The sequence below is a fragment of the Budorcas taxicolor genome, chromosome 6 (genome assembly GCF_023091745.1).
Source record: "Budorcas taxicolor isolate Tak-1 chromosome 6, Takin1.1, whole genome shotgun sequence".
Classification (NCBI taxonomy): Eukaryota; Metazoa; Chordata; class Mammalia; order Artiodactyla; family Bovidae; genus Budorcas; species Budorcas taxicolor.
Window position 1 is genome coordinate 80118835 of NC_068915.1, and position 17731 is coordinate 80136565.

General features: G+C 33.9%; 1 protein-coding gene across 1 annotated transcript in view; it reads right to left on the minus strand.

Moving 5' to 3' along the window:
* The window catches only part of TECRL (trans-2,3-enoyl-CoA reductase like), a 150931-nt gene that overhangs the window by 74966 nt on the left and 58234 nt on the right, over positions 1-17731 (minus strand). The window contains exon 3 of the mRNA XM_052642112.1: positions 3553-3597. Coding sequence (XP_052498072.1) covers positions 3553-3597 — 45 coding nt within the window. The remainder of the gene's footprint in view (positions 1-3552; positions 3598-17731) is intronic.

Consider the following 17731-nt stretch of genomic DNA (forward strand, 5'->3'; position numbering starts at 1 on the left):
ATACAAACTGAGACTGAGTTTCCTAGCACTCCAGGCTTTTGAAGTCAGAAGACAAACATACAGCAAAAATTATTGAGAAGAAGTTTCTCATGAAATAGGAGGAAACAGAAGTGATGATGGAAAGTGTGTGAAAGAAATGTTCTGCTCTTAAAAATGAACACTAGGTAAGTTTGCAGTTGTTTACTGAAAGATATGTACAAAGATGTCTTTTTTAGTATTGTTTGTAATAGCAAAACGTTGTAAAAATCATAATATTCATAAATAAGATATGGATAAATGTAATCTGTTTTATTCAAACAAAAGAATATTATACAGAAAGAAAAATGAGTAGATTAGAACAATGTATACCAGCATAGATACATCTCACAAGTACAATGATATTAATGTTATTGTTTTTATTTGTATTATACTTTATGCTAAACTATTTATGAATTATATTAACTCTACTCATGTACAAATTTCCTTTCATTCTTTATTATTGAAACAAACAGTAAGATATTAAATTTTGACTATCAGGTGATTTTCAAAATATAATATTTAGACATGCTTACAGGTATTGTGTATAAGATAAAAATAGGCAATTGTTATATATTAATTTTGATAAATCCAACATGAATATAGTAAACTATGACTTCCTTGCCTAGTTTATGATATATGGCTTCAAAAGAGATCATCTTGGTGGGCCAGAGTTAATAACAAATTCTTTAAATCTGAATGGAGTCAGAAATAAGGATACCAAGATTCAATATACTGGGAAGAGTCACTATACTATTGTTGGTTTAAAAATGCAGAGGGCTACATGACAAATAATTAAAGTGACTTCTAGGAACTGATAGCCATCAAGGAATTAAGGATCTCTGTCATAAAAGCTAAAGGTGGATTCTGCCAATAAGACTGAAGGTGGAGGTAGATTTTCTCAGAAGTCTAGATGAGAATTCAGTGTAGCTGATACCTTACTCTAAACTTGGATACTTTGAGTAGAGAATCCAGCCATATTATATCTTTGAGCTAATAAATAATTGTTGTTTTAAGCTGCTGAGTTTGTGGTAATTTGTTGCACATTGATGAAACATGGTTCAAGGTAAAGACTTTGATATACAGCTGATCAGAATGTCATTGTGACAGTCACTCATAACAACAAGAAATATTGATAAGGACTGCCAAAAACTTCTTTCCAAAATGCGGCTATTGACATCATAGTTTCCCACTGTTCTATCCCCTTTGCTGACATCAAAGAACAGAATATTGACATTTTGTTTTTAAAATATGGAAAATCAATATAGTATTTGGGTGAAACAATGTGAGAGAACCAGACATATCATTAATCATATCACTCTTAGATACAGTAATCAGGAACCCCTTTCCTTGGCATTCTATATCTATGTCCTTTTCCAATGGGAGAGGAATATGTGACCAAGAGAATGCACCTAATGGAGCCCATGCCATTTATACCATAATTTGGCCTCTTAAGGCCCCTAAATTTTCTGCCTAAATTTGCTCAAGTAATATATCTTTTGGGAACATTTTCTCCCAAGAATGAGCCAAACCCTGAGGTGCATACTTCTAACCCTAGAAGATTGTATAAAGGGTATGTGGATGGTTGGAATCGGGGATGGAAAGAGAAGGACCAATTCAATATATACTTAAACCTTCTATTAAACAAATCTAATGTTTCTAAGAATTAGAAATTTAACCCCATACTTCCAGGACATTATAAATTATATTAATCACAGTTACGAGAGAACACATTTTAGTTACCAGTTTGTATGACAGATTAATTTCAACAATGCCTGCAATTATTCACAATTAGCTTGTTCTTTTATTTGTGTTTTAGCAGTCTTTTGTGTACAGAAACTGTAAAAGACTTTAAAATAACATGATATAATTATTCATAGTGCACTCATTCTGGCAAAGATACTCTGGCAGCAGATATGTAATATTCATGCCTTGCTTTGTTTTGGTGTTATCTTTTTCCTTAGTATTAATAGTTATGACTATGTTTAATGAGGCATTAACCATGCACAAATCATTTCAGTACTTTATAAACATAATCTTACTTACACACTAGCCACCACCTGTAAAAAGCACACATACACACAAACACACACACACACACAAACCATAAGTTAGATTCTTTATTAGCTCACTTTACAAAAGAAGATTCTGAATATAAGTAAGTAAAAAGATAGGTTTTAAATTGCATTATTCCAAATAAACTTTGTGCCATATCCTGCTTATATCACTAAATTCATAGATTCCTTTTTTCAAATATTTCATCATATTCTTATCAAAGAACACTTGGAGGGTTATACATTATTCACATCACACACTAGTACTTCCAACCAGATATATGAGTGAAGGGAAATAAAATGTCCACATTCACCAGAAAAGTTGAAGTAACAGAAATTCCTCAGTCCCTTATAATGTCCTTCAAATTGAAATTACATCTGACATTGATGCTTGTGGTATTGTTTTTTTTTTTAAATTTATATAAGAATCAAGTTCAGAAAACAACACCTTATTTCATTTTATGTTATTTCAGCATCCATGTGTTGAAAGGCACATACTTTGCCCCATAGAAGCAAAAAGAAACAAGACAATGATTCTTCTCTTTAAAACTCTAGCTGGATGAGAATTTGTCTTGAACACTTGAGTTTAGAAAAATGTGAGACCTCAAGAAACGGTGATTTATAAAAATATTCTGGATAACTGTGTTTTCAACATAGACATCTCAGAAAAAGTTGGAATATTTAAGATAGCAATGAAAACAACAAAATATCTTAGAGAAATCCAGAGAAATCATTTATCCCTAAGTTAATATGATATCTAAGAAAGAAAACCTGAATATTAGCAAAGTACCAGAAAAATACAATGCAGGTCAGGATTGTGTAGAACAATTTAAAGATTGAAATTTCTTAAAAGATATCTCTGTAGATTTATTATCATGAACCTGAACTGAATATTCCTCAGAAATTTCCAATCTACCCAGAGCTTTTATTTAACAAGTTCAAATGTAAGGTCAAGTGATGTGATGTCAATAACAATGATTCTTAGCAGAACTCACATTTGTGTATTTTTAGCATACAATTTTTAAATTTTATGATCAGAAAATAAGGTTTGAAATTTTGAAATACTTGAAGCTTATTAATGGAAACAATACTTCTCCCTATAATTCATTAATGCTATTCCTCCTTACCTCCCTTATTCTGCTTTTGAACAGAAAAATGGAAAAGAGAACTGAGCTGTACCCCTGACACTATATTAGGAGGCAGTAGACTGAGGGGGTATAGCAATAAAAGCTTTTGAGACAGGTGTTAGTTCAGATCCTGCCTTCAATACACAATGACAGTGAATGTATGAAATTTATTTCTGTGAGACTAAAATTCTTCATAAATGTGAAACACTAGCTTTTGAGGAGGCTCAAATAAAACAATATATTTAAAGTATTTATTATAATACCTTCCATTTGATAAGCAATAAATAAATATTGCCTATTGATGACAGAAAAGGGATTCTAAATTAAATAAATAGATGAGTGAAATTATTTCTTACCACGTTCTAGCTGCAGGCCTACTCGAGAAGGATACCACTGTGGACCTATTCAATGAAAAATGACATTTAATTGTAAGCACATGTGTAAGCATATTTCAAAAGCAATAGTTTCCATTAGAAGACAGATTAGATCTCAGGAGGTGATTAAAAATGATTATCCATTGTTAGAAATGGAGATAGTAGTTATCCTTTACAGGCTAAGCACTATGGATAATTCTGGAAGAAAGCATGTTGGGCGGGTGCTTTAGTCATGGTGATTTTCTGGTTTCGGTCTAGGAACTTGTTACACAGATGAATTCAATTTGTGGATATGTAATAAAATAAGTGACCTATGTATGGTGGTGATTTAGTCGCTAAGTTGTGTCCAATTATTGTGACCCCATGGACGGTAGCCTGCCAGGCTCCTCTGTCCATAGGATTTCCCAGGCAAGCATAGTGGAGTGGGTTGCCATATCCCTCTCCATGGGATCTTCCTGACCCAGGAATTGAACTCAGGTCTCCATTGCAGGTAGATTCTTTACTGACTGAGCTATATAAGGGAAGTTGATCTATGTATAGCTTGTGCAATTTGAAAATTATTCTTAAAAAAATGTCTTAGATAGCTTCATTTAAAACTGGAGAACTTTGACCTCAGTCAAAATTTATTTAAAATTAACATGCAGAACTGAGTTATTTTCTCTATCAGGAATAAACCACTCTATCAGAATAGTATGTACTACTGACTTTTAGTATTATGAGCAAAATAATTATAGCAGAAATATCACTTTACTGTCTTCTACATATAACACTATTAGTAATAAGTAGAATACTAAAATTTCTATATGATTAGGAAAGTCAAAATATTTTTATTACACACTGCCATATTAAAAAAGTTGATTCAGAATTATCAGAATATTTTTATTTTCTCTTAAAATGAATTGTTTATTATTACTTTAAAGGCTGTGTTGAAAATTTAATTTTGAGGTACAATTTCAAGCAAATTCAATTCATAAATAATAATTTAAAGTATTGTCAAAATAATATTACACAATTGTTATTTCATTTTCAAATCATTACTTTCTAAATTGTTAGTAAGAGTAATGATAATGTAATACAACTGAATTGCAGTCAATTCTTTCTAGATTTACTGCAAAAATTCCTGCAATTTACACATGCAAGTTCTCAGGAGTAAATAACTCATAAGTCAAAACTTGTAATCAGAAGTTAAACTTTATTAGGCTTACATCTAAACAAAATTTAATAATAGTGTGGCAAATGAGAAATACACAAACATTTAACTCTGATATTTGATATTTTTTAATTAGAAAATATTCAGGTAAAGAAACTTTTTATTTTCTTTATTTACTACTAGTTGTTTTATTTATATAGCCATTTGTTGTTCTGAAATGCATGCTAAAATTATTTGTTGAAAAGAATTTTTAAATACCTATATTTATTAATCATACTGAAAATATGCTACCAAAGAAGTATGATGGATACAAATGCAAAGAGATATCTACAGTTTAAAATGAGTTTGCAATTATGGATATAGAAGAAAATGTAAAACTTATGAAAATCCATTTATATTTGACAAATATTCATTGACCACCTATGATTATACATGTTGTCAAGTTCAGTCCATTTTAGTAATATTGGTGTAAGACATTATTTTCAATAGCACGTTTTGAGGTTTCTGGGCTTCTTTGGTGACTCAGATGGTAAAGAATCTGCCTACAATGCAGGAGACCCAGGTTCGATCCATGAGTTGGGAAGATCCCCTGGAGAAGGAAATGGCTATGCATTCTAACATTCTTGCCTGGAAAATTCAATGCATAGAGGAGCCTGGCAGGCTACAGTACAAGGGGTTGCAAAGAGTCAGATATGACTGACTGAATTTCACTTCACTTTTTCCACATTTATAACATCTTTTTAAAAGTGGGAAATATCAATGCAAAAATAGTTCAATCATTCTAGGCAAATAAATCTATCTGTGACCTAGATGAGTAAATTCTGGCTGTATCCACAATGATCAATCAGATAATTTAGAAGCGGTTAATGCCTTCAAGGAAAACCACTTCCTTTCAACCCTCTCAATAAGAATAAACTATAAATCTCAGTTCAGTTCAGTTGCTCAGTTGTGTCTGACTCTGCAACCCTATGAACCACAGCATGCCAGGCCTCCCTGTCCATCACCAACTCCCGGAGTCCACCCAAATCCATGTCCATCGAGTAGGTGATGTCATTCAACCATCTCATCCTCTGTCATCCCCTTCTCCTCTTGCCCTCAATCTTTCCCAGCACCAAGGTCTTTTCAAATGAGTCAGCTCTTCACATCAGGTGGCCAAAGTATTGGAGTTTCAGCTTCAACATCAGTCCTTCTAATGATCACTCAGGAATGATCTCCTTTATAATGGACTGGTTGGAACTCGTTTCAGTCCAATGGACTCTCAAGAGTCTTCTCCAACACCACAGTTCAAAAGCATCAATTATTCTGCACCCAGATTTCTTTATATTACAATTCTCACATCCATACATGACCACTGGAAAAAACCATAGCTTTGACTAGACAGACCTTTGTGGACAAAGTAATGTCTCTGCTTTTTAATATGCTATCTAGGTTTGTCATAACTTTCCTTCCAAGGAGTAAGTGTCTTTTTATTTCATGGCTACAGTCACCATCTGCATTGATTTTGGAGCCCCCCAAAATAAAGTCAGCCACTGTTTCCACTGTTTCCCCATCAATTTGCCATGAAGTGATGGAACTGGATGCCATAATCTTGGTTTTCTCAATGTTGAACTTTAAGCTATGACTATAAATCTACTTATAAATCTACTTATAAAATAAACATGGAATTTAAAGGTTATGATCTTTGAACACTGTGTCCCAGAGAAAGAGCTAATAACTGCTACGTAAACCTTTAGATTAGTTTCAATCATGTTTTCTTTTTTTTTAATATAAATGTATTTATTTTAATTGGAGGTTAATTACTTTACAATATTGTATTGGTTTTGCCATACATCAACCTGAATCTGCCACAGGTATACATGTGTTCCCCACCCTGAACCCCCCTCCTTCCTCCCTTCCCGTACCATCCCTCTGGGTCATCTAAGTGCACCAGCGCCAAGCAACAAGTGTCATACATTGAGCCTGAACTGGTGATTTGTTTCATATTCAAAGAGCAAAACATACATTTTCTGATATTCTCTGTGCTTGTTGAGCTTAGATGGAATAGGCTGGAAAAACATCAAGAAAAATAGACAGTGTATAAAGGATAAAGACATACATTGCATAATGAATTTTAGCATGTGTGAATAGTCCTGAAAATTATAATACTAATGGAACTCGGACAGCTGGCTCACAGCTGAATTATGACTATGTAGTAGCTCTAATGCATCTACTAGTATCTTAATTTATTTAAGATGTTGAAGTCGACTTGTATAATTCCTATTGTGCGCTGACTGAAAATCAAAGCAATCTTCATTTTGAAGTGTCATCTTCTCTTACTCTAAGCAACAACAATGAAAAATTTCTTGATTGGTTTGTGACACGCAACAAAAAGTGGATACAACTGGCAATGACCAGCTCACTGGTTAGACCAGGAAGAGGCTCCAAAATACTTCCAAAGCCAAACTTGCACCAAAAAAAAAAAAAAAAAAGTCATAATCACTCTTTGGTGGTCTGCTGCTGGTCTGATCCACTAAAGCTTTCTGAGTCCTGGCAAAATCATTATATCTGAGAAGCAGGCACAGCAAATCGATGAGATGCACAGAAAACTGCAATCCATGCAGCTGGTACTGGTCAACAGAAAGGACCCAATTCTTCCCTATTATAATGCCCAACCTCAGGTCACACAACCAATGCTTCAAAAGTTGAACAAATTGGGCTACAGAGTTTTGCCTCATCTGCCAAATTCACCTGACCTCTCACCAACCACTTCTTCAAGTATCTCGACAATTTTTTGCAGAGAAAACATTTCCACCACCAGCAGGAGGTAGAAAATGCTTCCCAAGTGTTCACTGAATCCTAAAACATGGATTTTTATGCTACAGGAATAAATAAACATTTCCTGTTGGCAAAAATGTGTTGATTTTAATGGTTCCTGTTAATATTTTGATTAATATAGGTGTGTTTGAGCCTAGTTATAATGATTTAAAGCTCACAGTCCAAAACCACAATTACATTCACATCATTCTAATATGATTAGAATTCTTCTTGTAGAATGTTGATCAGCAGTATAGATTTTAACTTAAACACTTAAATTCATGTCTCCAGATATTCAATTTTAGAAATAATAAAAGTCAGCAATAGACTTTATTTTTAATAATGAAAATCAGAAATCTTTAATTATTGACTCACTGATGGCATGTGTTCTGTCTTTGTTTTTATGAGAAGCAGGAAGTGTTAGGCACTCAGTCATGTCCAACTCCTTGCAATCTCAGAGACTGAAAACTTAGAGTCAGTTAATATTAATAGTTAGATTGTACAGACTAAAGCTTACATAGGTTAAATTATTTATGTCGCATAATTTATAAAGTATCAAAATAATTTTTCATTAATCTTAATTACAGATGGAGTTGAATACTAACTGAAACCTATATTCATAGTAATATTGAAAGAGGAAAAATTTAGGAGAAAAAATACTGAAGGAATTTTTCAAAAATAATAGTATCCTTCATGACCTAAAACTTGAGTCCCGTACTTAAGACTTGATATACCTGCCACCTAACCTCTACCCTTTTTATTTGATCACTAATCCTACTAGGAAGAAGATGGCTTCCCAGGTGACACTAGTGGTAAAGATTCTGCCTGCCAATGTAGGAGACAGAAGAGACCTGAGTTTGATCCCTGGGTCAGGAAGATCTCCAGGAGTGGGGAAAGGCAACCTGCTCCAATATTCTAGCCTGAAAATTTCATGAAAAAAGATCTTGGCAGGACACTGATCATGGAACTGAAAAGAGTTAGGCATGATTGAATGACTGAGCACACACATTAGGAGGGATAAATTGAAAGAACAGTTAAGGATTAATTAAATAAACCACTTCACTAATGCGGTGGAATATTCCTGGTGGACCATGCAGAATATTTGGGGAAAGAAAGGAGTGATCAATTTTGGTTGTCTACATCTTGAGTGCTTTGTGACTGCTGTGATGAGATAGGATGAAGAGTAGAAATAAATAGAATTCTGTTCTTAAAAGTATGCTATGCAGGGCTGGCATCAATGACATTCATAACCTCAGATATGCATATGACACCACCCTTATGTCAGAAAGCAAAGAGGAACTAAAGAGTTTCTTGATGAAGATGAAAGAGGAGAGTGAAAAAACTGGCTTAAAAACTCAACATTCAAATAAAATGAAGATCATGGCAAGTGGTCCCATCACTTCATGGCAAATAGATGGGAAACAATGGCAACTATGACAGACGTTATTTTCTTGGGCTCCAAAATCACTGCAGATGGTGACTTCAGCCATGAAATTAAAAGATGCTTGCTCTTTGGAAGAAAAGTTATGACCAACCTAGATAGCATACTGAAAAACAGAAACATCACTTTGCCAACAGAGGTCCATCTAGTCAAGGCTATGGTTTTTCCAGTAGTCATGTATGGATGTGAGAGTTGGATGATAAGGAAGATTGAGCTCCAAAGTACTTATGTTTTTGAACTGTGGTGTTGGAGAAGACTCTTGAGAGTCCCTTGGACCTTGAGGAGATCAAACCAGTCAACCCTAAAAGAAATCAATCCTGAATATCCATTGGAAGGACTGATGTTGAAGCTCCAGTACTTTGGCCACCTGATGCAAAGAGCTGACTCATTAGAAAAGATCCGGATGCTAGGAAAGATTGAAAGCAGGAGAAGAGGATGACAGAGGAAGAGATGGTTAGATGGTATCACTGACTCAGTTTACATGAGTTTGAGCAAGCTCTGGGAGATTGTGAAGGACAGGAAAGCCTGTCATGCTGCAGTCCATGCAATCACAAAAAGTCAGACACGACTGAATGGCTGAAGAACAACAATGCAGGGCTGGCTCTGTTGAAAAGTTTGGTGGAAGTAAGAAAATGTTGTACAAGTTCCTATGCGGCTCGGTTCAGTTCCTAAAATTCCAGAACTTCATGTCAGAGAAAAAAAGTGAATTTGTATGGCTGTTCACTGTGATGTGCCACCAGATACAGGTGTTTCAGTCAATCTGGGAGATGATAAGTATTGAGAGGAAGAAGCAAAGAATCTATTTTCTAGATAATTAATATATACAGACTATTAGGAAATATATTTGAAATGCTCAGAAAAATAAATATGCTACGTCAACAACCTTTAGTTAGTAAAGACTCAAAAAATGTAACATCATAGATTTAAAATGTGCTAATTATTATTTTCAATAACCCATTTGTAGAAAGCAAACTATATGATTAATGTATTCATATGTAATATAGATGTGTTGATATTATAAATATTCATTTTTCAAATATATATATATATATATATAAAAGAATTATACATGTATGAAACAATATAAATTCATTTAAAGTTAAAAAAGAAAAAAATGGATAAGGATAGTTACATCAATGGATGACTAACAGGACCTTAATACAAAAGAAACATTTTTTGTTTCAAAATCCTATTTGTAATGATAAAGTCTGGCAAAGTGTGAATATGCACCAAAGTTATTATAATGTAAAATCTCTTAGTGATATTCCTTGTGTGGAAATTAATAAAGGAAGGATATCACCAATAGTTGATTAAGATGTTTGAGATTTTGTTGATAAATTGTTGAGCATAGAATACTATATTTCACATTCAATGGACTTTTTTTTTTACCACAGAAAATGACATTAATAATACAAGCGCTAAAATAAACATAATTAGAAGGCCATTAAGATCCTATACGAAAGAAACGTTAAAAAAAATTTTAACTCATGAAACAAAGTTGATTTAATCTAAAATGACTTCCTGAAATGAACTAAAATAATTGCAATTGTAACTGAAAAACAATTGTCAATCCAATAATTATTAGGTGTATTTCAAATGAAATCCCATTTCAGGATAATCTTGTAAGGCAAGCAAATAAAATAAGTGTATTGTGAAATAAAGAAACTACAAGCACAAAGTAATATAAAGAACTTAATTTTCCAGAAAAGAGATGGTAGTAGTCTGCTATGCTTAAATTCTATGGAACCATATCTGAGCTTTGAACGTATATCTACATGCAACACTTTGAAGAAAACAGGAAGAGGCAGTTTATAGAAAACATCAAGCATGGTGACTGATCTTGAAATTTTGCTTTTCATGCAATGATTCTGAAACATTGTATACATTTTATCTAAAGAAAAAGATTTAGGGGAAAATGAAAGTAATTTTTAAATCCTGAAAAACTATTAAATAGAATACAAAGTATTAAAAACACCTTTAGGGTTATTTGGAAGAAGGAATATTTGCACAAGGTCAAATTTTATTGAAAGTAGTTCAACCACTGTTTTCCTCTCATGCATGGGTGAGTGCTCAGTCATGTCTGACTCTTTACAACCCCATGGACTATAGCTGGCCAGACTCTATCCATGGGATTTCCTAGGCAAGAATACTGGGCTGAGTTGCCATTTCCTTCTTCAGGGGATCTTCCTCACTCATGGATGGAACCCATGTCTCTTTCATCTCCTGCATTGGTAGGCAGATTCTTTACCACTGAACCACCCAGGAAGTCCTGGTTTCCTCTCATAGACATATGTTAATGTGAATATTTACAAGATAATGTAGCATAAATAGCGGTATTTGGTGGGAAGGCGGACTGAAAAACTTTTAACCAACATGTCACTTCTCAAAAAAATATTAATTCAGTTCAGTTCAGTTCAGTTGCTCAGTCATATCCGACTCTTTGCGACCCCATGAATTATTATTAAAAAATGAATACCTGAAACTTTGCATTAGCTTTTGTCAATTATCCTAATAGCATATATTTTTAATCCTTGTAAAAGATAAATTAAATTAAGAAAAATGATTGGCCTAATAAGCATAAACTGCTACACATAGCAAGCATAATACTTATGCATAATAAACTGATCAATAATTTTTCATCATAGAAATATAATAAATAATTTTTCAATACTTTTACATTATTCATGCTATACTGTAAATGTCTTTGAAATATATCCATTATTTATCATATATGTGTCCATAAAGTTCTTACAGGCTGTTCCATAACATCTTACTGGAAACTTTTTGGCCAACCCAATATATGAACAATAAAAAAAAAAATAAGGCCAAGAATGATTAAATTATATGACTAAATTTAATCAATTTGATTTGATGTAATGGCTAATCTTGTCTAGCATATAAGGATCTCAATTCTCATTTTACTAATTTTCTAATGTACCATTTTCTTTTTTCTGAGTGTTTTCATTCAGTAAATATCATGATAAAGAGGAGTAAAATAAAAACAGTAAGTGCAGGAAAAGGAAAATTAATATATGTAGCCACTGCTATTCTTCAATTTCCTGATTGTTTCAAGGTTTACCTGGGACTTTTATTTTATTTATTTATTATTTGTTGATGTATAGTTGATGAACAATATATGTTAAATATATACAATATAGTTATTCACAGTTTAAGGGTTGAGCTCCATTATTAGTTATTATAAAATATTGGCCATATTCCCTATGTTTCAGAGTATATCCTTGTAGTTTATCTTATATATAATAGTTTGTACCTCTTAATCCCCTATCTTTATGTTGCCCCTCTCCCTTTCTGTCTCCCGTTGGTAACCATTGGTTTGTTCTCCATATTTATGAGTCTGCTTTGTTGTTGTTGTTATATTCATTAGTTTGTTGTGTTTTTTTAGATCCACATATAAGTAATATCATAGAGCATCTTTCTGGCTTATTGCACTTCTCATAATAACCTCCAAGTACATCCATGTTGCTACATGTGACAACTTTTCATTCTTTCTTATGACTGTTTCCATTTTACATCTCTATATCACATCTTTATCCATTCATTTGTTGGTAGATATTTATGTTGCTTGCATATCTTGGCTATTGAAGTAAATGTAGCTTTGTAGAAATTATGTTACTTCTATAAAAATAACAAATTAAAATAGATAAGACAGATGATGGACTCTATTCATAATAGTTTGTGACTCTCCAAGGCCAATGATAGTATTTGTTTGAAAATTACATTTCCATTATCATGATTCACTGCATTCACACTGATAATAAATAAAGCCTCCAAGGTATGTTTATGATATAAATCGTCAATAATATGCTCAATCATCAATTTTTTTAAATAAACATTGGTAATGCAGCATACAATGTAATAAATTATCAAAGCCCAAGATTAATTTCAAAGAGAATTAGATGTATAAAATGTCTCATTAACTTTATCACCTAAATTTATTTAAAAATGAGTAAAGATGTAAAATAAAAAATCAAAAACATGAGAAAATGTGGATGGTACTATAAACACTGTTTCATTTGATAAAGTACCAAATAAAATGTATAGAAATCAAACAATTTTATGGCAATAAAAATGTAATGGAATGATGGTATAGCCAATTAGACTAAGCAGAAGAATTTGTCAATTAGAGAATGAACCAGAATAAATTTCTCAGAAAGTAGAAAATTAAAACAAATAAGAGAATATAAAAAACAAATCATGTGTGCATGCTAAGTCGCTTCAGTCATGTCTGACTCTTTGCAACCCTATGAACTGTAGCCCATCAGGCTCCTCTGTCCAAGGGATTCTCCAAGCAAGAATACTGGAGTGGGTTTCCATGCTCTCCTCCAGAGGATCTTCCCAACCCAAGGATCTCTTATGTCTCATGCATTGGCAGGGAGGTTCTTTACTACTAGTGCCCCCTGGGAAGCCCTCAAAAAAAAAAAAAAAAAAGAGAGAGAGAGAGAGAAAAGAAAGAAAATTGAATGATATTCCACGTATTATGTATCCTTAAGCATAAACAAAGAATTCAATCAACTTTAACAGTAAACTGCATGTTCTACCCAAAACTTCCTTCCGAGGACAACTAGGAAAGTATGACAAAATATTTTATCAAAATCTCCGTAGAGTTAATAAGAAAGTGAAGTATTAGGAAGCTAGTATTTGGAAGGAGCAGAACCCCAGAAAGCCGAGCCCAGAAACTAAAGCCACATTCCCCTAGAGACATCTGCTTATATCGGAAGATACAGTTGAGCAAGGCTTTCCATAGACCCACAAGCCTAAGCAAACAAAAAAGCAGACTTTATTTACAGTTAAGAAGGATAATCCTTTTGGCTTTTAAATAAAAAATTCACAGATATCACAAAATAAAGAAGTCAAAAAGAGAGCAGTTCTCAGAAGGAATTAAGCTGAATTTTGAATCATCTTACCACTTGTTTGGATTCAAGTGATCTGTAATTTCTAAAGTCCAGCCCTAAAGATTGAGGAAGCAAAAGTAATTCTCCTCTGGAAAGATACAACTTCATCCAGAGTCTTTAATTACCTCTACATTGTTTGATATTGTCAGGTTTCATGGAGGGCAATTAAACTGAGAGCAGGGTTCTAAATGATGGCAATAAGAGATTTTGTCCAAATGGCTTCTGAATGAAGTGTTTTTAAAGAAAATGTAAATCAGTAACATTATTAGACTGATCTTTTTTAAATTTTTTAAATATAAATTTATTTATTTTAATTAGACTGATCTTATACTCGAGACCCTTTTTTTGTCTGTTAATAGATGACATCCAAAGGATCAACTTTGGGAAAAAGAAATTGATTCCAGAATTGAAATGAGATAAGCTGAACAATACTAAGCAAAAAAACTGAGACATAGTAGGTCTCTATAAAAAATAGCAGAATATATATAATATGAATATATAAAATAATGATAAATAATAATTTATATACAAAACCAAAATACTGAACAGCAAAAGTATGTAAAGTGGAAAGTATTCTTTGAATTAAAACGTCCTGGATGCTTTGTAAAATTTAGGAAGGACATAAAAAATAATAATTAATCTCAGATTTTGATAAAAGATTTGTTAAAATTTTAATAGCATTATTAGTAAAGTTTTATATATCTGCAAAGCCAAACTTTTTCTTAATAGAAGCCACCTATTTTCCTTGTTCTGGCATCCAAAGATGTACACAACTTTCTCCTTTCCTGTCTTATAAAAGCTCTGTTCTAGTGGGAAGTTCTCATGTGTATAAAGCAAAATTAAGGGACAGCAAATATTAACCAGGCCATGGAAAGCTATATAGGAAATGTGGTTGTATCACAGAATGTCCTGTGTACATTGAATTATCACTTTAGTTACACTGTGTTAGTAGTACTATTGTATTCTTTCCAAACAGTAAAAGACTAACAACCTGAACAGAAGAGCATGCACATGAGTTCTATTACTTTTTTTTAATTAGAAATAAACGTCAAGTATCACTAAAAAAAACAACAAAAAAGTCTTTCTTGATGTACTGAAATACTTTCTGGTGATTTAATATTGTTGAATCAGTTATTTGTGAGAAATGATTCCTTCATTACAGTAATTCACTCAAACTAAATGAACCATTTTATTTCCTGTATACCATTTCTTTGCAGTCTTATAAATGCCACCTACATAATGAAGTGATAAAGATAAAATGGAATCAAAAAAAACAGTAAAAAAAAAAAAAACAGTAAAAATATGTGTGATAGTGTTTAATATCTGAAAAATAAGAGAACTATTTCCAATCTCATACCCTATAACAACAACAAGAAGTTATAACACTCAGATCAGCATGAAACAATGTGTATAATTTGCTGACCTTGAAAAGACAAGACATCTGCTAAGGCATTTGCTATTAGAGAGCTCTCAAATAAAAAAGACAAAGTGCTATAATGCTGTAAAATCAGCAATCACAAAGCAAATCCTCTGTGGGAAAACAGACATGATTATAAAAATATGTAAAAGCTGTGTAAACAAGTATTTCAGTTCAGTTCAGTTCAGTCGCTCAGTCGTGTCTGACTCTTTGTGAGCCTATGAATCGCAGCACGCCAGGCCTCCCTGTCCGTCACCAACTCCCAGTGTTCAATCATACTCACGTCCATCGAGTCAATGATGCCATCCAGCTATCTCAACCTCTGTCGTCCCCTTCTCCTCCTGCCCCAAAATGCTCCCAACATCAAAGTCTTTTCCAATGAGCCAACTGTTCACGTGGCCAAAGTACTGAAGCTTCAGCTTTAGCATCATTCCTTCCAAAGAAATCCCAGGGCTGATCTCCTTCAGAATGAACTGGTTGGATCTCCTTGCAGTCCAAGGGACTCTCAAGAGTCTTCTCCAACACCACAGTTCAAAAGCATCGATTCTTTGGCACTTAGCCTTCTTCACAGTCCAACTCTCACATCCATACATGACTACTGGAAAAACCATAGCCTTGACTAGACGGACCTTAGTCGGCAAAGTAATGTCTCTGCTTTTGAATATGCTATCTAGGTTGGTCATAACTTTTCTTCCAAAGAGTAACTGTCTTTTAATATCATGGCTGCAGTAACCATCTGCAGTGATTTTGGAGCCCCAAAAAATAAAGTCTGACAGTATTTCCACTGTTTCCCCATGTATTTCCCATGAAGTGATGGGACTGGATGCCATGATCTTTGTTTTCTGAATGTTGAGCTTTAAGCCAACTTTTTCACTCTCCTCTTTCACTTCCATCAAGAGGCTTTTTACTTCCTGTTCACTTTCTGCCAGAAGGGTGGTGTCATCTGCATATCTGAGGTTATTGATATTTCTCCCGGCAATCCTGATTCTAGCTTGTGTTTCTTCCAATCCAGCGTTTCTCATGATGTACTCTGCATATAAGTTAAATAAGCAGGATGACAATATACAGCCTTGATGCACTCCTTTTCCTATTGGAACCAGTCTGTTGTTTCATGTCCAGTTCTATCTAACTGTTGTTTCCTGACCTGCATACAGATTTCTCAAGAGGCAGGTCAGGTGGTCTGGTATTCCCATCTCTTTAGAATTTTCCACAGTTTAAAGTGATCCACACAGTCAAAGCCTTTGGCATAGTCAATGCAGAAATAGAGGTTTTTCTGGAACTCTCTTGCTTTTTCCATGATCCAGCAGATATTGGCAATTTGATCTCTGGTTACTCTCCCTTTTCTAAAACCAACTTGAACATCAGGGAGTTCACGGTTCATGTATTGTTGAAGCCTGGCTTGGAGAATTTTGAGCATTACTTAACTACCATGTGAGATGAGTGCAATTATGCAGTTGTTTGAGCATTCTTTGGCATTGCCTTTCTTTGGGATTGGAATGAAAACTGACCTTTTCCAGTCCTGTTGCCACTGCTGAGTTTTCCAAATTTGTTGGCATATTGAGTGCAACACTTTCACAGCATCATCTTTCAGGATCTGAAATAGCTCCATTGGAATTCCATCACCCTCACTAGCTTTGTTCATAGTGATGCTTTCTAAGACCCACTTGACTTCACATTTCAGGATGTCTGGCTTTAGGTGAGTGATCACACCATCGTGATTATCTGGGGCATGAAGAACTTTTTTGTACAGTACTTCTGTGTATTCTTGCCACCTCTTCTTAATATCTTCTGCTTCTGTTAGGTTCATACCATTTCTGTCCTTTATCGAGCCCATCTTTGCATGAAATGTTCCCTTGATATACCTAATTTTCTTGAACAGATCTCTAGTCTTTCCCATTCTATTGTTTTCCTCTATTTCTTTGCATTGATCGCTGAAGAAGGCTTTCTTATTTCTTCTTGTTATTCTTTGGAACTCTGCATTCAGATGCTTATATCTTTCCTTTTTCCTTTGCTTTTTGCTCATCTTCTTTTCACAGCTATTTGTAAGGCCTCCCCAGTCAGCCATTTTGCTTTTTTGCATTTCTTTTCTAGGGAGATGGTCTTGATCCCTGTCTCCTGTACAATGTCATGAACCTCATTCCATAGTTCATCAGGCACTCTATCTATCAGAACGAGGCCCTTAAATCTATTTCTCACTTCCACTGTATAATCATAAGGGGTTTGATTTAGGTCATACCTGAATGGTCTAGTGGTTTTCCCTACTTTCTTCAATTTAAGTCTGAATTTGACAATAAGGAGTTCACGATCTGGGCCACAGTCATGCTCCCGGTCTTGTTTTTGCTGACTGTATAGAGCTTCTCCATCTTTGGCTGCAAAGAATATAATCAGGCTGATTCAGTGTTGACCATCTGGTGATGTCCATGTGTAGTCTTCTCTTGTGTTTTTGG